The sequence below is a fragment of the Salmo salar genome, chromosome ssa01 (genome assembly GCF_905237065.1).
Source record: "Salmo salar chromosome ssa01, Ssal_v3.1, whole genome shotgun sequence".
Taxonomy (NCBI): domain Eukaryota; kingdom Metazoa; phylum Chordata; class Actinopteri; order Salmoniformes; family Salmonidae; genus Salmo; species Salmo salar.
In genome coordinates, this window is record NC_059442.1 from 69895971 (window position 1) to 69919000 (window position 23030).

General features: G+C 39.7%; 1 protein-coding gene across 2 annotated transcripts in view; it reads right to left on the bottom strand.

Annotated features, from left to right (window-relative positions):
- LOC106607935 (pro-neuregulin-3, membrane-bound isoform) overlaps positions 1-23030 on the bottom strand; it is a 553769-nt gene that overhangs the window by 120157 nt on the left and 410582 nt on the right. For both annotated transcript variants that reach the window (XM_014205430.2, XM_014205421.2), the window contains exon 3: positions 2428-2501. In XM_014205430.2, the coding sequence (XP_014060905.1) occupies positions 2428-2501 (74 nt within the window). The remainder of the gene's footprint in view (positions 1-2427; positions 2502-23030) is intronic.

Here is a 23030-nt window from a genome sequence, read left to right on the forward strand (position 1 = left end):
AATATGTGGAACCCAGATCACGCTGCACCTTGGTCCGCTCATTACAACGATCGTGACACTTATCCGCTCGTTGTCCCCTTATGCCATAGTTTGTACATCGCAATTGTCATTAGAACCCACATTTGTTTAAGCAAGTCAGCCATGTTTTTTTTAAAGGCTGTAAATTAGGCTGAATGAACTGTTTCGCTGCCAGACAAGGCTCCACTGATAACTAGGTGTGTTAGGTGTTATGGTGTTGGGACAGCTTTATATAGGCACATTGTTTGTCACCGTTATAGAGCATTTAATGTATTCTTTATAGTTGAGTTGTGGAATTTTTTATTTATTTTTATTTTACTAGGCAAAACAGTTAAGAACAAATTCTTATTTTCAATGACGGCCTAGGAACAGTGGGTTAACTGCCTTGTTCAGGGGTAGAACAACAGGTTTTTACCTTGTCAGCTCAGGGATTCGATCTTACAACCTTTGCAGTTATTAGTCCAACGCTCTAACCACTAGGCTACCTGCCACTTTGCTGACATGCATATTAAAAGAAAATGTTGCCGGGTTTGCACCACCAAGATTTACATGCTGAAATCGCCACTGAACGGCACAATCATTATTTGAATTCAGGTTCTTGTTTTTTTGGGCTTGGGCTCATATATATAGGCCTATGCATATGTATACACTCTAATATGCCTATGGGGGTTTTGAATTAATCATCACCTTAGAAAGTGCTGTCCATTTCGTTGTTAGGCTTCGAAAAACAACATCCATAATGACAATGTTTTTCAATCAGGTTCAACCTTTTGTTGAATTTCTTTCTTCAAATTGATCAAGCACATTGAGGGTAGTTTAAAAGCAAGATACTGATTGTGATTTTCAATTGTATTTGCATTGATGTCAGAGTGGTTAGAGGGACAATAGAGCCATGAGTACCAGGCCATTAGTGACCTGATGGTTGTTAGTGAGTTGTGTACTACCAAAGCATGTCCAAAGTGCATAAAAGGAGATTACCGTGCCTTAACGGTCACGTGGTATTTTACTGCGGTCATGACTTGTGACCGCCAGTGCGGCGGTAATACGGTCACCATAACAGCCCTACTCATGACTACCGGCGTGGTGGTAATATTGTCAACGCAACAGCCCTACTCTAGCACACATACTCAAATGAAAGAAACAACTCTGTTCCTTTCAAACTGTTTTTTAACTTTTCTTTTATCTCACTGTACAGTACAGCCACCCACACATTGTGCACTCACTAATGAAAGGAGATAGACAGCTATTGAGAATAAATGTAATATTTTTCAAGGACCATTTTCCTGTGCCTCTGTTATATTCCAGAGGGCATTTTATCACTTCATCATGAAGGCAGGACATATCTGCTTTGATAGGACTGTACTAGCTTAACTATTATGTTCTGTTGGGGGGAGTTTCAACCTGGTCTCAGAGCATTTCATATTATTCTGAATGTAAATCGGTAACACTCCATTTAGAATGATAGATTACGTTTCGCATGGTATGTATTAATTTGTGGATGTCCATCCCCTATTACATGTTATGTTACAAATTTGCAAAACATACAATATGTTACAAATTTGCTAAACATTTGAAATTTTATGAATTCTAGCTAGGTGGTTAACTTTAGCTAGCTGGCTAACATTAGCGAGGTTTTAGGGTTAGGGGTTAGAGTTACGTTTAGGAGTTAGTTTAAAGGATTAAGGTTAGGGGAAGGGTTAGCTAAAATAGTTAGGTGAAGGGTTAGCTAACATGCGAAGTAGTTGCAAAGTAGCTAAAAGTAGTAAGTAGCTGAAAAGTTGATATTTTGCTAAAATGCTAAAATTATCCATGATAAGATTCAAATCCGCATCCTTTGGGTTGCTATACATTTGCATTATATGCCCCCCATCCCCCCAACCAACCACCCTACTTTCATTTTTGCCTTATGTCACAATATGTCTTATGTAACCATACCAAACGTAACATGTCACACTAATTTAAGTGTCCCAGATTTACATTTACAATGTTAAGTCTAGTCTATAAAACCAGGCTGGGAGTTTAGGTGTGATGAATAGAGAGACCATCCACAGTTAGAGACAGATTGATTTCTTCAGAAACTGGCAATGAGATGGTTTTATTAATGTGTTTTTTTCCCCCTAATCATGGCAAACATGAGCATACTGTACATAGAGCATCAGTGGGGACCCACAGTCAAAGTGTTTCTATTACAACACGGTAATCAAACTGAGAAAGATTACTGATTAGAACCTTCCCTCTAAGTACAGCCTATGCACTTTTGATACTTGAGAAGAGACAATGCCGTTTAATGTTCATGTTTATCGTATCTGATATGAATGTAGACCTGAAACCATGAAAACAAATAGGTGCAATGACTATCTCCGGAGTTTGTCTTTATTTCTCATTAGATGATTAAGGAAAGGTTCTTACTCGGATCAGATAAGATGGAGTCGGTCTTCGGCAGGAACTGGTCGCACCGTATACCTTGGTAGCCTTCTTTACACCTGTAAATAAAAATACATGTCAGTCAACACATTGTGAACTTGGGGTGAAGCAGGGTTTGAGAAATTTGGTTAAAGGTTATAGTAGATTGCTGGCAATTGAATATGCTGTTTCATGATACAAGTATCGTTCAAGCTCAACTATATCTGTGTCAGATGGCCAGGAGCAAAAAAAAAATATGCATTGAATCCATCTTCCTTTTCTATTTGCTCACTCTTTCCCTCTTGCTCTTCCACTTCTCAGAAGCTCTCAGCCCCAATCCCGGTGTCAGGCAGTAACTTACTATAGAAACATGTCCTCAGGACCAACCTCTGAAGCACACACAGATTGCACATAATGCATGACCTTTCCACACAGAGCATAACAACTGCATATATGCTAAGGAGCTTACACCAGGTCTAGGTTTGACATATCCAAGCTCGAGCAATCCTCCAAAGACTCAGAGCTCGTTTAAACTCAGCTTCTTTTGTCTCGATTTTTCTGTTGGTGCTAAAGCTTCATTTTCAATCATTAAGCAGACATGCTATTTCACACATAGTCATGCATTAAACCTATGCATTGATAAGTATGAGCATTGCTGGAAAATGTGCCCACACCAAGACTGAGTAAAGCACGATTCATGAACATTTATTTAAAGCTATATGTAAATGAAGTCAGGGTTGTGGCCCGATCACATATATTATATGAGTCATATTTGTTCAGCATTAGACATTTCCCATAGTCCAGGAGGCAGACGGAGGTTCATTTTCTGAAGCCACATAGTGATGGAGACTATCCCCAATCAGAAAGTACAGTCCTACCAGGATCAGAGAACATAATATGAAACTTGCAAACCGGTGACTTTTAACGAAAATGTATTTTTCATTCTCTGGAATCTCTGTCAATCAGCAGTTCCCCTGACAGCCATTAGGACCAACTGTGCAAGCGAGGGAGCAAGACGCTGTGATTAAACAGTCTAAAAAAAACAGGGGGTGGTAAAGAGGAGAGACAGAGAGCTTAATACACACTCACGCACACACACACCACGGTGCACACGACTTTGACAGATTTAACATGTTACCATTCAGAAAAGTGTGTCCACTCCGATTCCTTGAGAGAGGTGCAACACAATAAAACAGCAGGGTGTTTCAAATGGGCACAGCAGGTTGCTTAGCAAGCAGGTGTATCTACGTAATTATTATCTCTCTCTATCTTTTCTAATGTCTGTCTGTTTTGGACCCAAGACCAAACAATGTAAATGTTTTCTCTGGTGAATGCATGAGAAAGTTATAAGAATCGGTATCCTTTGAATGTATATTTGTGTATGGTCATTGTATTTATTTGTATAATGGGAAATGTATGTGCATATATTTTTGTGGATTATGTAAATGTATTTTTCCTTGGCCATAATTACATTTTCGGCCCGTCTCCTGCCTGTGTCTTTGTCAAGTTGCCACACTCTCTCCCACTCCCACTTGGCACAGTTTCCTGCCACTGCGTTTCTCGCCTGAAAACCTGCACCAGAATATTCATTAGGCTCTGGGACAAGTAAATGGAAATGTGAATGTTTCTCTGAAGGAGGCAGAAGGTATTGAGAGCAGCTCTGGTTTTAATTAGTGTCACAGTCATTAATTAGCAGGAACAAATAGGGGAGGGGGTTTGTAGAACGAGGTGTAGATATCACTAACCAATGGAGCCTGATGCACAAAGCTCAGTAGACAGGAAATAAATATAAATACAAGGCCTCAAGCTGTCGGGTTTAGCCGAGGATGTGGAGAACACACACATCACAACATATGCAGGGCATCAACAGACTCAAGGAGCAACGCAAGTCACACTGAAATGGAAAAGTTCAGATGTTGACATATGGAAAACAATTTTGTGTAGTATGAAACAATATTCTTCAGTCTACTGTACTATCATATTGTATTACAGTGTATAATTTCTTGTTGTTCAGATATTTTCATGACTTTAGAGACAAACATCAAAATGGTATGACAATATTGCATTTTATCATTGCATAGCCTACAATTATGATTTAGCCTATTAAAGCACAAAAGTGCATTCATTGCATTGGTAGTATACTTGTATTTAATTTTCATTACGAAATGGTGGACACTGGGAAATGTCAGTTTAGTGCCTTAAGTTTGATCTGGTGAAAAGAACATTTAGCCTGGTTAGCATCTGAGAGCTTTGTGCTGCTTTAGGCAGTGGGCCTTTAATTAGGCTGAGGTGGTATAATCCCAGGGGGCTGAGAGGTGTTACCTTTGAACACTGATTTAAGGAGATAATCTTGTTACAGCCAGGTAGCTACACATAGTAACAGATACAAGTTAGGAAGATCTGCTAATAGCTGTCGGATTCAATCAAACCCGCCTTAGTAATGCTTACACTATAGCACACAAGTATACATGCCATATTTCCAAAACTGAAGCATCTGGAGGAGAGGCCGCCTAGTGTATGAGTGTGTGTGAGACCGAGAGAGAGAGAGGGAGAATGTGCATGCGTGCAAGAGAGAGAGAGAGCAGCAAATTACTTTCTGGCTACTCGTGTACTTTATGCTCTGTATTTTGGTCAATAATTCTTCCTCTTTATTGTTTAAGTGCTATTCTGGGTTTGTGTGCCTTTAAAAGACAGTAGACATTCATCGTGCCCCATGATTTAACATCAGATGTTAAAAATCTCAGTGCCAAGCAACACAAAATAGATTATGGATCTAAACCATTTCCACTCATGTTAGCGTCTGGACATTTTGTCTGCAGTCGGATGTACAGCAACTGCCCTGAGTCAAGAGTGAAGGTCTATATAAAGACGGGGCACTACAATACATTTCTACAACGTTGACAGGACTTTTCAATGATGGTGTAACCTATCAGATTGCAGGCCAATTTTTGAGAATAACATTTCATTTTGGGCAAAGTGGGCAATGGATATATAGTATATTGTCTTGACTCTGTCCTCTTAGCCGCTTCACTTCACAAAACCTTATACTGCATGACCAAGTGGGCTTGACCCAGCGCAAGGGTAGCAATAACTGTTAGCCACAAGACTAGTGTTCATTCCCCCTCAGGTTAGGAGACCTACTGGAACAGTTGGTGCCGAAGAAGCACTCTCAGAGAGTCATTTTCTCAAGAGTGGACGAGCCATCATGCTCAACGGGGAAGCTTGACACCTACACAGGGATGACAAGAGTGAAGACAATGACCCCAGCATGAAAGCCGGAGGTCCCACGCCTAGTGGTGGGGAAGAAAAAGTGGCACACCAAGATGATAAATTCTACGTTCCTATCAGAGAATTTTGCCTTTCCAACAGTGAGAGGAGACATTTAACGTTCTATAGACGGCTTGCAGTTGCATCACAAATCACCTAGCAACCGCACCAGGCGCCATGTTAGAATACCAGAGACTACTGTCTAGTGGAAGTCCTCCAATTGTCCACATGGCTGGCTGCGTTCCGCTTCCACCGGAAATATTGGGAAGAGGCAGTGTTTACTTACCTATTCAAGTAAGTAAACATATTTTGAAAATGATCAAAAACAATGTATTATTAGCTAGCCAGCTAGCTAGCTAACAGCCATGGAAGAGGGTGATAGGATTAGCTAGCAGTTCGAGCTGTCCGAGAAGGGAGAGTAGGCTCCTCTGGATAGGGTTGGTACCTTTGTGGGAGGACATTAGGAAAATATTATCCAGTACCAGCCCTTGGCGAGAAAAACTATGAGGAAAGAGATATATAGCAAAATAATATTTAGTGCTGTCTAATTTTAGTATAATGCAGCCTGTTTCTTTGTGATGTTTTCTGTCCTCAGATACAGAGAGACGTGAAACCTTGAATGCAGATAAAAAGGTCCCAATGAATGTCCCAAGAGAATAAGGGCACAACCTTGTGTACCATGTATTATATGTGTACCTATGTTAGCAAAGTTTATAAACAAAAATGCAGTTTAAAAGTCACACACAATGTATAAACCTATTACAACTGGAGCAGGCCAACCCTGCTGGGTGTACAGGCTTCTGTTCCAGCCCAGCAATAACACACCCGATTCAATTTATCAAACCTAATTAGTTGTTAACCAAGTGTGCTATTGCTGTACTGGAATAGAATTCTGCTCACCCAGTAGATCAGGGATCAGTGCAGTGATGTTGGCCACCTCTGGTATTAACTTTTTTTGTTCACCTAAAACTATGCTTCAGTAATAATAGCCTACTTGTTACTAAGACATCTAATCTTTACATATTAGTTAGCTTACTTGTACACTTTGAAATTATATGAAATAGTGTTGATTCTTTGAAATTACTAAGTGTTTAAACTTGTTTTCATTGTCAACTTAAAAGTATTATTCAAGCTGAATTAGTGTCGATATTGATTAATCACAGATCACAATCCTGCAATAATGAGGGGAAGGGAATCTGTCTCTAATTTTTCTGTGTTTCTGTGTTATATTCTCAAATGAACATGACCTTTTTGTTCAGTCATAAGGTCTCCAATTAGTTTTATTTGATTGCAACTCTTTTTTTAGGATATCAGCCATGTGAACCAATTTTGCTGTTGATAATGGAATGCAACGCCAATGCACCCATAGGCCTACAGCAGTGGTTCAAAACTCCAGTCCTCGAGTACTCCAACAGCACACATTTGTGTCGTAGCCCCGGACAAAAATGCCCGATTCATCTCATTGAGGGCCTGATGATTGGTTGACAAATTTAATCAGGTGGGCTTGTCCGGGGCTACAATATAATGGTGTACTTTTTTTGTACCCGAGGACGGGAGTTGGGAACCGCTGGCCTACAGTATGATGGCATTAGCCTTATGGGCATTTGCAATGCACCCCTTGACATTGTGCATCTGTAGCAGATAATAGCTTAATTCACACAAATGAATGATACCATTAGACAATGTACAGTGCATTCGAAAAGTATTCAGACTCCTTCCCTTTTTCCAGATTGTTACATTTTAGCCTTATTCTAAAATTAAATACATTTTTTTCCTCATCAATCTACACACAATACCCCATAATGACAAAGCAAAGACAGGATTATAAAAAATATATACAAAATAAAAAACTGAAATACCTTATTTACATAAGTATTCAGACCCTTTGCTATTACACTCGAAATTGAGCTCTGGTGCATCTTGTTTCCATTGATCATCCTTGAGATGTTTCTACATCTTGATTGGAATCCACATGTGGTAAATTCAATTGATTGGACATGATTTGGAAAGGCACACACATGTCTATATAAGGTCCCACAGTTGACAGTATATGACAGAGCAAAAACCAAGCTATGAGGTCGAAGGGATTGTGCGTAGAGCTCCGAGACAGGATTGTGTCCAGGCCCAGATCTGCGGAAGGGTACCAAAATATTTATGCAGCATTGATGGTCCCCAAGAACACAGTGGCCTCTAACATTATTAAATGGAACAAGTTTGGAACCACCAAGACTCTTCCAAGAGCTGGCCGCCCAGCCAAACTGAGCAATCAGAGAGAAGGGTCTCGGTCAGGGAGGTGACCAAGAACCCGATGGTCACTCTGAAAGAGCTCCAGAGTTCCTCTGGTACAGTTGCCAGACGGAAGCCACTCCTAAGTAAAAGGCACATAACAGCCCGCTTGGAGTTTGCCAAAAGGCATCTAAAGGACACTCTGTCCAGGAGAAACAAGATTCTCTGATCTGATGAAACCAACATTGAACTCTTTGGCCTGAATGCGAAGCGTCACGTCTAGAGGAAACCTGGCAGGGACTGGGAGACTAGTAAGGATCGAGGGAAAGATGAATGGAGCAAAGTACAGAGAGATCCTTTGAAAAAAACCTGCTCCAGAACACTCAAGACCTCAGACTGATGCGAAGGTTCACCTTCAAACAGGACAATGACCCTAAGCAGACAGCTAAGACAACGCAGGAGTGGCTCCAGGAGAAGTCTCTGAATGTCCTTGACTGGCCCAGTCAGAGCCCGGACTAAAACCTGATCGAACATCTCTGAAGAGATCTGAAAATAGCTGTGCAGCAACCATCCCCATCCAACCTGACATTGAGAAGATCTGCAGAGAAAAATGGCTGTAATCGTGCCAAGCTTGTAGCATCACACCCAAGAAGATTTGAGGCTGTTTTCGCTGCCAAAGGTGCTTCAACAAAGTACTGAGTAAAGGGTCTGAATAGTTATGTCAAATTTACAATGTGATGTTTCAGTTTTTATTTTTTATGAATTTGCAAAAATGTCTAAAAACGTGTTTTTGCTTTGTCATTATGGTGTGTTGTGTGTAGATTGATGAGGAAAATAAATCATTTAATACATTTTAGAATAAGGCTGTAACATAACTAGATGTGGAAAAATGCACTGTTTATGGGGCCAATCATCATACTAGATTTTGTACATGCCTTTTGTGCCTACTGAAATGAAATTGTTTAGCGCAAATCCAACCCTTGTAATCTAGGTGGTGAAATGTCTGGAAGTAGGAGGTAATGGGATCCTTAGCTTAAAACATTCACACAACTACTCCTACCAAATTCAATGCCAGATACCTTTCTCCCAGATTGTCTGAGTGGCACTTGGAGGTGCCATTGTGATAAGACTACCACAACAATGACATTGTCTATGCTAAATGTTTTTACATTTTAAAATAAATAAAGATTAGATAGGCGATACGAAATACATATTACTCAATGGGGCAAGGCAAAGCAGAGATGACACACAAAAATACTTTTAATTTCATATAACAATATAGCTTATTACTAAAGTACAGTATGTTTACATGTTGTTCCAAATTACATTTTATATATTCATATGGTTTAAGGGGGCACTTTTGTCATGGTGACAAGGTGAAGGTACTCTCTACTCCAATGGCACAACAGAATCAGATTGACCAAAGCACAGCATAATGACAACCATCTTGTATAACAGAGGGATGTCTCTTTTATACTGTATCTGGAAAAGGACAAAGTAGTAGAAGTAGAAACTGATGGTACTACAGCATTGTTCATCTTTACAATGGGAATCCAGTCGACATGGGTGTCTTCATAGAGGTCAGCTGGTGAACCTACAGTACATAAACAAAATTAAAAGCACACCTGATATTAGAATATCACTTCTTCAGGTCACCTATACCATCACGGCACTGTAATTGTTTGGTTGTGTTTAATTCATTCAGGTGTTTTAGTGCTATACAAAGATTAAATATATTGTTGGGCTGGAACAACCAATAGTCAACACAGGAGGTTGTCCTATCCCATTGAGGCCTTTGTCCTATGATGTAATGCCCATACATTTTCACTTCTCTTATGAATAAAGTTCTCAGTAACACTTTACTTGACACCCAGCGTCATAACACATTCTAACACTGTCATAACCATGTATAACAGCTGACATAACTTGTCATAACCAGTCATAAAATGGTCATAACACTGTCATGACACTTATATTTAGACCTGTTGTGTCACATATTGCATTATTTTATTCACCTACATAAGAGTGTCAAAACCCACAAAACCTACCATGGTAGTTATTTTGTGGCTGATTATGACACCTACATAAGAGTGTCAAAACCCACAAAACCCACCACACAAGACAAAACATTACATTACACCGTAGCCTACAGTACTTGTTAACAGTATGTTATGTTTAAAAACATTTTCTAAACTTGACCATTTTAAATTATTATTGCAATTGCGCACACATTGACGTTACTTTTATTTAATATTTTTTATTTATCTATTTTTTACTTAACACTTATTTTTCTTAAAACTGCTTTGTTGGTTACGGGCTTGTAACATGCACCTACTCCAATGCTTTGTTTCTGATGACTGGGATGAATGCAGGAGCAGATTTCAGGAGCAGGACAAGACACCATCTTTTTGACCTAAGAAACAAACTTTCAAACGAAAGGAAACTTCTTGGCAGGGAAAAAAACTTTGAATACATGTGGGTTTTGACACTCTTACAGTATGTAGGTGTCATAACCAGCCATAAAATAACACAATATATGTCACAACAGGTGTAAATATACAGGTCATGACAGTGTTATGAACATATGACAGACTATGACAAGTTATATCAGCTGTTATGACAGATTATGATATGGTTATGACCGTGTCATAACATGTTATGATGCTTGATATCAAGTAAAGTGTTACCAAGTTCCCCCAAAAATATAATTGGGTCAGTACCACGGGAGTTCTTTGGGACAATAATGTCCTACAACTATATGGACGTCATATTGTACAATTTTTATCTCCCCTTTTCGTGGCTAGAAGGGATCCAGCTTTTGTCAAATTAAAGTCATATTTGAATTTTCGCAGCATATTAGAAGAACTTATGCAGCAGGTTAGGAGAATTAACATAGCAGCTTAGGAGAATTAGATTAAGGTTAGGAAAAGGGTTAGGGCTAGCTAAAATGCAAAAAACTTTGAAGTTAATTTGACAAAAGCTGGATCCCATCTAGCCATGAGCCCTTTTCATACACCTAGATTGCATGGTTGTATTCAAGACAAGGTTGTTTTTAGTGATCTGTTGTCAGTGTCAGCAGAGTAGACCTAGGCTACCATCAACTCTGCTAATGTCTCCAGTCACAAAGTGTAGTAAAATTGCATGAAATGTTTATTATAGGCCACATTTTTCCCATGCAAAGGAAAGAAACGTCTCTGATATAGCCTATAGGCCTTTGCCACTACGCTCTCATTAATAGCCTAAATTATGACTATCCAATCTACTAATCACATTAGGAATAGTAGGCTTACATTAGTCTGTAAATGCGATGATAGATGCATGCAATCCTTTGTTATAAAGGTGCAATTTCATGGTGAACAAAATAGCTTTCCCAAAACTTGAAACTCACGTGACACATGCTAATAGCTAGACTACAAGCTATCTAGCTAGCTAATGTTGACTAACTTAGTCTTGTTGTTAACACCTGATTAGAATAACAGCTAAACTAAACTTGAAATCGATCAGACTTACCGGTGATGAAATGATTGGAGCAGACCCTGTACTGATAGCCGTCTGGGTTCAGGTCTTGACGGGCAAAAAGGTTTCTTACCTTTTCTGACAGTTCTTGAGTCTTAACGCATTGGTGTTTCAGGTGATCTGTAAATACATTTGTTTCCAATTGTCTTTCCTGCCTTGTTAAAGCAAATACTTCAGAGAAATTGACCACAGTGATGAATCATCATGCAGCTTGGCGTAGCCACTCAGGGGTTATTGTCGAAAGAGTTGATACGGTGGTCTTTCAACATGGCTGCCAGGAGGTGGCAACCCTCTATAGTTGCAGGAAGTCACCAACAAATGCCACTACTTGAGTTCATTATTAGAAGCTGTATGATTATATCCCATTGTGAGGTTAAAATGCCATTAAAGTAGAAATTAATTATTTTAAATTCAGCCCTTATCTCTCCTTCATTCTCTCTCCCACTCTCCTGCCTATTAACACCTTATCAGTAGACCTCTTATCTTTGTGCTTAATATCACCCTCCTGCCTAACTTACTTTGATTCAATTTACCTTTTTTAAAATCTGTTCTATTAATCGAGTCGTTTATGGAAAGAGGGATATCTTTGGAGGCGACGTGCAACAAGCTAATAGTCTCTGTCTGAAGTGGTCTAGACCTTATCATGTTTCACCTATGCTGCTCCTAAACATTATCTAGTAGACCATTAGTATAGTGCAGTTGTCACAAAGGCGACAGTGGCTATTAAATACTATCCTAGGGAAGAAAAAAACTTTCAGAGGAACCTGGCTCTACAGAGGAAGCCAGTCTTTTTAAGATGCACCGCTTAAGAACATATTCTCTTCCTGGCACACACTGGTTCTGAGTAATACTCAGAAGGAGGTGTCAATAACCCAAAATATCTCCTCTGTCCATGAAGGCTCCAGCTGCAGTTTACAACTTCCCCAGGGGCAACTAGAAAAAGAACATACACATTCAGCCAAGAAGCAAAATAAATAAAATACATTTACATTCACCAAGACCCACCTCCTGAATTTACAAACAAGTGCAGGGGCAGCACTTTTCAGTTACAGGTTGCACTTTTAAACATACTTCATATCACACCCTCAGCTCAGTCAGAAGTGTTTGATGCTAACCCACTGGGCATACATTGTTTCCATGTCATTTCAATGAAATGATGTGGAACTAGGTGCGCAACTTTCACTGGGGAAAGTTGCGCACCCCCCCACATTCTGAAATGTCATTTTTGTCCCCCCCAGTTTTATTATTGCAATGTGATACAAAAAGCGTCAATGGTGTGCTTCAGGATCATGCGGACGCCTCAGAGTGGTCAGGTAGGCTGTTTGGAGTGTTCCGATGGCTGGATTTAGGACCGCGTGGACACCACAGAGCGGGCAAGCAGGCTGTGTGAAGGCAAAGCTTCTGGAAGGCTGGCTGAACCAGCACGGAGAGTGGAACATAGTTCAATGTGTATGTGTTGCGCAGAGCAGAAACTGGCTACTCTTTAGATGACTGATATAGCTGGCAAAGTAACTGCTGTTTAGCTGAAAGTAGTGTTTATTTGCATTGCTGAGCTAGTATTGTAACTGACATGTAATGTTAGCTAATGTTTAATCTCCTCTCAACTGAGGTGAATGAATTACCTACGCTAGCTAGTAGCTACCACAGCCATGGCAGTTCTAGCCACTAGCTATCTGTCAGATAGATAGTAGTTATAGCCACCTCATATTGCTAACAGCTGTTGTTTGTATGGACATATTTTGTAGCCTTTGTTTTGTCACATTTCAACAGAAGTACATGAACTTGGCTAGCTTTCACCAGTTATTGTACAGTTAGAGAGTTGGCCAAAAGTTGGCAAACGTTATCAATTTTTTTTGCCTCAATCACACTAGACCTGATTCAAACAATGAAACCATTGGCTAAACGATAAAATATTGTGACGTTTTGTCAGTGAAATGTGAGTTTGTATTAGTCAAGTTTGGCAATGTAATGTAAGTTTCCCTAGCTAATTCCCCACTTTTCACACTGACACAGTAATACACAGATCTAATGTTACAGTCTTCACTGTCATGGTGCAGTGTAGAGGTTTGCGCCAGATTTATTTCTTCATCCTGCTCCTGCGGCATCCGCAGCTTTTCATACTGCACCCTGCCCACACCTGCTGGCTTTCTGTCCGACTCCCACAAGAACTGGTCCCAATCCCAACCGCAGTCCCGCAATGTTATTTTAGTCTTATGTGACGCAGCTCACTTGCCAGCCATGGTCCCAGCCATTTTGCGCTCTATAGGTAATATCAAATGCCAAAAATAACTTAAATAGGTTAAATTAACAGAGATTATCACATGGCCCTTATATTAGGCTGTCTGTACTATTGGGCTAGATCAGCCAATATGCTGAATGTAGTTTGAAGAGAGCAAAGTAGGAGAGACTTGCACTTTCTCTTGAGCTGTTTTTATAGCCTACCTTTTAGGAGTGGGAAGGTTTTCAGATGTTTAAATATGGGTGATCAATATTTAGGCCATAAAGTAAACTATAGCATAATCTTAGGCCTATTTAGGAAGTACATTTTCTTGGAAAGATAACTGCCCCATGCTTCTCCGGCCATGGATAGGCTATATCCTACTCTATTTAAATGAGACCAAAACACGCACCTGATCACGCAGGTATGGCTACTGAACTTGAAGCAGCAAGAATAATGACAGCGACATTTGCATAGGCCTATAGGATATAGCCTACCTTTTAGGAGGACGATTTGCAGGCAGAGACACATAAATGGATAATCAGTACTTATTGAAAATTAAAAGGTGCAACGCCCGCTCGCAACACCCGCTCGCCATAGCTAACACGTGCACGTTGTGCCTTTTCCCTTTGAATGATCAAATAGATTTTTTGATTGTACTTCATCTCAAGTTGATTGAGCACCCTCCACTTCTTAATTCATAATCAATATTTATTTACAGACACTGTAGTAAAATACAGTCTAATCATATTTAAGTTAATTTCATATTTAAGTTAACTACCACGTCATTATCCACCCATGTCGGCAGCCTACTCTATTTCAATGAGACCACACATACTAGGCGCACTTGAACTCTCACGACCAACTGGAAGAGGAAGGCTACAGAAGTTGAAGTGTATGAATAATGTAAAAAATATGTGCTTTTAATACAATAGGTAGGCTAACGCATACAAAGCAGAAAGAGGTCCGTTTCCAAATAATCTGTGGGAGACAAATATACAATATTTTTATCCTAAAGTCATCTGTCTGACCGCCAGCTCCCACCCGCAGACCATGCTGCAATGATCTTTGTCAGGATCCACAGGTCCCGCAGGCATCCGGCAGGAATTCAGCCCTCTAGTGCATAGTCAGTACACAACACTATACTCATCATGCCTTAGCAGGATCAGACGGTGATAGGGGTCTCAGCAGGGTCAGGCAGCCTGGAAAGACCAATCAGTAATAGAGTTGAGGTGAATTCCTGCAGATACAACACTTTATTTTCTCTGTGCAGCAAACACTGGACAAGCCAGATGCTATTTTAAGGCAGTCTGAAAAACCTCCAAAGTTGATTTACAAACTGTATCAAGGGTTGATAGAGACTTTCCCCAATGACATAAAACATGTAAAACAGAAACGTGAGAAACACCTGGTAGAAGCTATTGATGATGATGAATGGACATAGATATGTGTGAATGCCCAGTCATGTTCATATCATCTCCGATATAAATTACTGCAGTTTAAGACCATCCATAGAGCTTACTATATGCCAGTGAAACTGAATTACATGCACTCAGAAATGTAAAACAGAAAAGAGGACACAGTTGAAGTCGGAGGTTTACATACACTTAGGTTGGAGTCATTAAAACTTGTTTTTCAACCACTCCACAAATTTCTTGTTAACAAACTATAGTTTTGGCAAGTCGGTTAGGACATCTACTTTGTGCATGATACAAGTATTTTTTCGAAAAATGGTTCACATATAATTCACTGTATCACAATTCCAGTGGGTCAGAAGTTTACATACACTAAGTTGACTGTGCCTTTATCATCATTTGAGTCAATTGGAGGTGTACCTGTGGATGTATTTCAAAGCCTACCTTCAAACTCAGTCCCTCTTTGCTTGACATCATGGGAAAATCAAAATAAATCAGCCAAGACCTCAGAAAAAAATTGTAGACCTCCACCGGTCTGGTTCATCCTTGGGAGCAATTTCCAAACGCCTGAAGGTACCACGGTCATCTGTACAAACAATAGCACGCAAGTATAAACACCATGGGACCACTCTGCCGTCATACCGCTCCGCAAGGAGACGCATTCTGTCTCCTAGAGATGAAGGTACTTTGGTGCGAAAAGCGCAAATCAATCCCAGAACAACAGCAAAGGACCTTGTGAAGATGCTGGAGGAAACAGGTACAAAAGTATCCATATCCTCAGTAAAAAGAGTCCTATATGGACATAATGTAACGAGGGTCGTCTAATGGGGACCAAGACGCGGCGTGTGACGTGCTCATAATTACTTTTATTTAACTCTCAAACAACAAAACAACAAAACGACAAAACGACCATAAACAGTCCTGTCAGGTGCAACATCCACAAAACAGGAAACAACCACCCACAAAACACAGGAAAAAACACCCCTACTAAATAGGACCTTCAATTAGAGGCAACGAGGAACAGCTGCCTCCAATTGAAGGTCAACCCAAGAAACTAAACATAGAAATAGACACACTAGAACAAACATAGAAATATACTAACATTGAACATAAACCAAAAACCCCGAAACACATTCATTTATTTATTTTGCTCCTTTGCACCCCATTATTTCTAATTTGCACTTTCTTCTACTACAAATCTACCATTCCAGTGTTTTACCTGCTATATTGTATTTACGTTGCCACCATGGCCGTTTTGCCTTTACCTCCCTTATCTCACCTCATTTGCTCATATTGTATATAGACTTATTTTTCTACTGTATTATTGACTGTATGTTTGTTTTACTCCATGTGTAACTCTGTGTTGTTGTATGTTGTCGAACTGCTTTGTTTTATTTTGGCCAGGTCGCAATTGTAAATGAGAACTTGTTCTCAACTTGCCTACCTGGTTAAATAAAGGTGAAATAAAAATAAAACACCCCCTGCCACGCCCTGACCAAACTACAATAACAAATAACCCCCTTTACTGGTCAGGATGTGACACATAACCTGAAAGGCCGCTCAGCAAAGAAGAAGCCACTGCTCCAAAACCGGCATAAAAAAAGCCAGACTACGGTTTGCAACTGCACATGGGGACAAAGATCGTACTTTTTGGAGAAATGTCCTCTGGTCTGATGAAACAAAAATAGAACTGTTTGGCCATCATGACCATCGTTATGTTTGGAGGAAAAAGGGGGAGGCTTGCAAGCCGAAGAACACCATCCCAAACGTGAAGCACGGGGGTGGCAGCATCATATTGTGGGGGTGCTTTGCTGCAGGAGGGACTGAGGCACTTCACAAAATAGACAGCATCATGAGGCAGGAAAATTATGTGGATATATTGAAGCAACATTTCAAGACATCAGTCAGGAAGTAAAAGCTTGGTCTCAAATGGCTCTTCCAAATGGACAATGAGCCCAAGCACACTTCCAAAGTTGTGGCAAAATGGCTTAAGGACAACAAAGTCAAGGTATTGGAGTGGCCATTACAAAGCCCTGACCTCAATCCTATAGAAAATGTGTGGGCAGAACTGAAAAAGCGTGTGTGAGCAGGCCTACAAGCCTGACTCAGTTACACCAGCTCTGTCAGGAGAATGGGGCGAAATTCACCCAACTTATTGTGGGAAGCTTGTGGAAGGCTACCCGAAGCATTTGACCCAATTTAAAGGCAATGCTACCAAATACTAACTGAGTGTATGTAAACTTGTGATGAAAGAAATAAAAGCTGAAATAAATCATTCTCTACTATTATTCTGAAATTTCACATTCTTAAAATAAAGTGGTGATCCTAACTGACCTAAAACAGGGGATTTTTACTAGGATTAAATGTCAGGAATTGTGAAAAACTGAGTTTTAATGTATTTGGCTAAGGTGTATGTAAACTTCCAACTTCAACGGTATTTGCATAGGTTATGGTCTTCTGAAGGCTGGTTGAATTCTGGCAAAGAGTATGTTCTTTTATGTCAGCATGTCTACATATTCTCCCTTCTCCCTGTTTTTGTTTGCTTGGAATTGTTGATACTGGAGACTTATCTGAAGAAATTGTGTAACCAAGCATTTATAGCAACAAAGAAATGAATTGCCATTAATTGGAAGTTTGGTTATCCTCCCACAATGTCAAGTTATGTATCACCAGCATTGAATTACTATCAGACTAAGGGTATACTGAGCAACTTTCATAAGGTCTGGATGCCTTATATGGGAACATGGCCACATCAGGGGAGATACCTATTTAGCTGCTGGGCTGCTCAGTCCTGGCCCTGGGGGTCAGCCATTCTTTGGGTTGTCACTCTGGTCTTGGCCTAACACACTCAACACCAATAATGAATGTTTCACTAAGATCCTAAAGTTGAGTGGGGTGTGTTGGGGTACTGCAGGGTGGTATCCCCCTAGGGACAGGACGGGGCGACCCAGCTATATTGTGTTCAAGTAAAAAGAGCTCTAGAGTACTATTAAGCCTATGAGATTAATTATATGGAGGATTTGCTATTTCTGTGTGTTAATGTATATTTGAGGTTTGTGTGTTTTTTTTTGTTTCCAAACCTTTCCCTTGGGAACAAAAAAAATAAAAGGTCAGAACTGGGAAGGAACTTGTGTTGGGAGAGAGTTTAGTTATTGACTAGACTGGTTGGGGTCGACCGTGCAGGCGGCTCGGGATAGCTGGTCCATCTAGCTGAAATTTGATATAGAAGATGTCCTAATAAAGACAATCAAAATTATTTGTATTTTTTCAAGAGTTGTTCATTTGTTAGGCTATTGGTTAAAGGTGCAACACAATATTTACTGTTGCCTTTGATCTAGTTCCGTCATTTTAATCACTTAAACATATTTAATAATGATCCCTTACCTAGCTTGATGACTGTGGGCATTTTTGCTTATTTTATGTTCTAAATGGAGACGGCATATTGGGTTGTGTAAAAATGCAGGAAATGAGCTTTAGATGCCCCAGAAAAGACCCTCGGTAGGTTATGTCCCCCTCACTTCTAAAACCAAAGTGGCACCCCTGCGTGGAACCAACATGTAGATGTTGAATTGAGATCTGTGCCCAGTGGGAATCCACTAGAATATTTTACAACGCTCCCTCCCTCTGATGTGTATCAAGGTGATGCTTGTAAAAGCAAGTCAGATATGGTCTTCTATCACAATGCTATGCATGAATCAAAACGTGTTTTTGCCACACTTTTAAATAACTCTAATCAGTGGCGTGTGTAAATTGCACACTCCAAATTGCAATTACATATTCTTCTCTCAAGAGATGTAATGAGTTATTGGACCACAATGATTCAGATCAATAGCCACACAAGTTCATGCTTTACATTAGATGTATGTTGGAACCAGCAGACAAGGGAAATGGAATTACTTTCATTTATTTAAAAAATGTTTGGAATTACTTTAATCTGAACTAATTATTTGTATTGAATAAGCATGTGTATGTGGATAATGTGAGGACACATATTAAATAATTTTATTTCGATTTTTTGTTTTGTTTACTTTAACCAATAATGGCCTTAGCTGTCTGAGACTTGTGCTTTGGTGCAGAAATGGTCCATTAAAGCACATTTCGTCATCCATGTAGGCTACTTTTAATAAAGTATATTGTAAGCAGGTGCTTCCGAACAGGTGTGGTTCCTGAGTTAATTGAGCAATTAAAACATCTCACCATGCTTAGGGTCATGTTTAAAAATGCACAGTTGCCTATTATTTTGGTTACCATGGCTAGAAGAAGACATCTCAGTGACTTTGAAGGAGGGATCTTGAAGGAGGTTTAAAGGGTGTGTGTGTGTGAGAGAGACAGAAATTGCTCTTTGCTAAAAAAGCTATTTTTGTTTATTTTTCACAATTTTAATTTAAAACAATCACCGTAAGGTACTTAATTGCTACCCAGAAATTATTTGACATTGAGATAAAAACGACTGCATTGGACCTTTAATTATACAGGTGAAATGACTCAACTCACTAGTGTCATTACTGTGTTAATTACACCAGTCTATTTTGCCAGGGAGCACCAATCTTGCATTTGTCACCATGATGAGGTCAATGAGAAAAAGAGAGTGTGTGAGAGAAAGAGAGCTAGGCAGAGATAGGGAGAGATATGGAAAGAGAGGGAGACAGTGAGAAGCTGTGGGAAAGTGAGAAATATTCACAAGAGAGAGGGGGGAGCTCTCACCTCATCTGGGACCTGTCTCTTGTCTCTGACAGTGCCAGGCTGCAGCAGCTCCATCTGGCCTGTTAGCACTTGGTGCTCAGGGGTTCTTCAACTAACAACGCAAGCCTTCAGGACAGGTTGAGAGCTGCTGCCCATGGCTTAGTGTCAAGACAGAGCCCTCATCATCTCACTGAGGATGTCCACATTACCAGGTAGGTACATGGGGAGCCACAATTTGGAGTGGAAGAGGTAGCCTAGTGGTTATAGCGTTGGGCCACTAACCGAAAGGTCGCTGGATTGAATCCCTGAGCTGACAAGGTAAAAATCTGTTGTTCTGCCCCTGAACGAGACAGTTAACCCACTGTTCCCTGGTAGACTGTCATTGTAAATAAAAATTCTTAACAGACATGCCTAGTTAAATAAAGGTTAAAAAAAATACATTGAGTGTACAAAACTGCTCTTTCCATGACATAGACAGACCAGGTGAAAACTATGATCCCTTATTGATGTCACTTATTAAATCCACTTCAATCAGTGTATTTTTTAAATCTTTATTTAACTAGGCAAGTCAGTTAAAACCTGTTGAGGATCCCTGCCCGGTATTGGGATTTATTGTCAAGAGACCATGGCGGGAAATTCAAAACTGCAAGAATCTAATAATTTCAATTTCTCAAACAATCAACTATTTTTCACCATTTGAAAGATAAACATCTCCTAAATCCAACCACATTGTCCGATTTCAAAGAGGCTTTACGGCGAAAGCATAAAGTTAGGTTATGTTAGGAGAGTACATTGAAAATAGCTGTGTGTAATGTTTTGTCAATTCAAAGACAGGCGTCACCAAAAGCAGATAACCAGCTAAAATTATGCACTAACCTTTGACAATCTTCCTCAGATGACACTCCTAGGACATTATGTTATACAATACATGCATTTTTTGTTCAATCAAGTTCATATTTATATCCAAAAACAGCATTTTACAGTAGCGGTGAAATTCAGAATTTTTTTCCCCTCAAATGCTTCCGGTGAATCAACGTTACAATTTACAAAATTACTATTCGAAAAAATTGGTAAATTATAATATTGTCATTCAAATAATTATAGTTTAACATTTCGTAAATGCTACTGCATTGCCAGATTTCAAAATAACTTTACTGGGAAATCACACTTTGCAATAAATGGGTGCTGTGCTAAGAACAATAGGCTAGGATATACAGGTTAGCACCATCTAATATCAATAATACTATTGTCAATAATCCCTTACCTTTGATTATCTTCATTCATTGGCACTTCCAGGAATCCCAGGTCCACAACAAATGTGGTTTCTTTCGACAAAGTTCATAATTTATGTCCAAATAACTCCAAGTTATTCCATGTTGATAGCGCTTCGGTAGGCTCCTCAAAAGTAGGGCGGGGGGGGGAAAGTCACGACGAAAAGTAAAAAAATAATCTATTTATGTTCGTTCAAACATGTCAAACGTCGTTTAGCATTAATCTTTAGGCCCATTTTTAACGTGAAACATCATTAATGTTTCAACCCGACCTCTCCTGTGTCTTGAAAAACGTTTTTGAAAAATGTCTCGCCTCACATGAACTCACATGAATGCGCAGGTGCGGGCAATAATGAAGTGACGACATCCCAGGGACGTCAACTTCTCTTCCTTGTCATCCGGTCTCTGTTCATCATAGACGCTTCAAACAACTTTATAAAGATCGTTGACATCTAGTGGAAGCCGTAAGAAGTGCGAAATGAATCCTTTGTCACTGTGTGATCTATTAGCAATGACTCAAAAAATAGTACAGCCACAAAATTCTTTTGTTTTTCTCAGGTTTTTGCCTGCCATATGAGTTTTGTTATACTTACAGACACCATTCAAACAGTTTTAGAAAATTCAGAGTGTTTTCTATCCAAATCTGGTAATAATATGCATATCCTAGCTTCTGAGTTGGTGTAGGAGGCCGTTAAAAATGGGCACATATTTTTTTCAAAATTCTCAATACTGCCCCCTAGCCCCAACAGATTAAGAATAAATTCTTACTTACAATGACGGCATACACTGGCCAAACCTGGACGACGCTGGTCCAATTGTGTGTCACCCTATGGGACTCGGACGGATGTGATACAGCCTGGGTGTATATGAGAATGAGAGAGTTTAAAAACTTCTTAGGCTAGGGGGCAGTATTCGGAAGTTCGGATGACTGACATGCCCAAAGTAAACTGCCTGTTACTCAGGCCCAGAAGCTAGGATATGCATAGAATTGGTAGCATTGGATAGAAAACACTGTTTCTAAAACTATTAAAATAATGTCTGTGAGTATAACAGAACTGATATGGCAGGCGAAAACCCGAGGAGAATCCATCCGGATTTTCTTTTGAGATCACAGTCCATTAAATTGCTTGTCTATGGGATATTCAAAGGAATTCCTCCCAGATTGCAGTTCCTATGGCTTCCACTAGATGTCAACAGTCTTTAGAAAGGGTTTCAGGCTTGTTTTTTGAAAAATTAGTTAGTAGTTGTAGTTTTTCAAGGTGGCTCTCATTTTGTGTCTTGTGGCGCGGCTGGATGAGGGTGCGCACTTCGTTATTTATCTCCGGTATTGAACATACTACATTCCATCTTAAATTGTATCGTTTATTTACATATTAGGGTACTTGAGGATTGATTAGAAATGTTGTTTGACTTGTTTGGACAAAGTTTATTGGTAACTTTTGGGATTCCTTTGAATGCATGTTGAACGAGTGGAATGGGTGGATTACTGAATCAAACGCGCCAACTAAACTGACTTTTTTGGGATATAAAGGAGGACTTTATCGAACAAAACTACCATTTGTTGTGTAGCTGGGACCCTTGGGATTGCAAACAGAGGAAGAGCTTCACAGGTAAGTGATTTATTTTATCACTATTTCTGATTTTTGTGACACCTCTGCTAGTTTGGAAAATATTTTTAATGCTGGTGTATGCGGGGCGCTGTCCTCAGATAATCGCATGGTATGCTTTCACTGTAAAGCCTTTTTGAAATCTAACAAAGTGGTTGGATTAACAAGAAGTTAACCTGTTGGGGCTAGGGGGCAGTATTTTCACGGCTGGATAAGAAAACGTACCCGATTTAATCTGGTTACTAATCCTACCCAGTAACTAGAATATGCATATACTTATTATATATGGATAGAAAACACCCTAAAGTTTCTAAAACTGTTTGAATGGTGTCTGTGAGTATAACAGAACTCATTTGGCAGGCAAAACCCTGAGACATTTTCTGACAGGAAGTGGATACCTGATGTG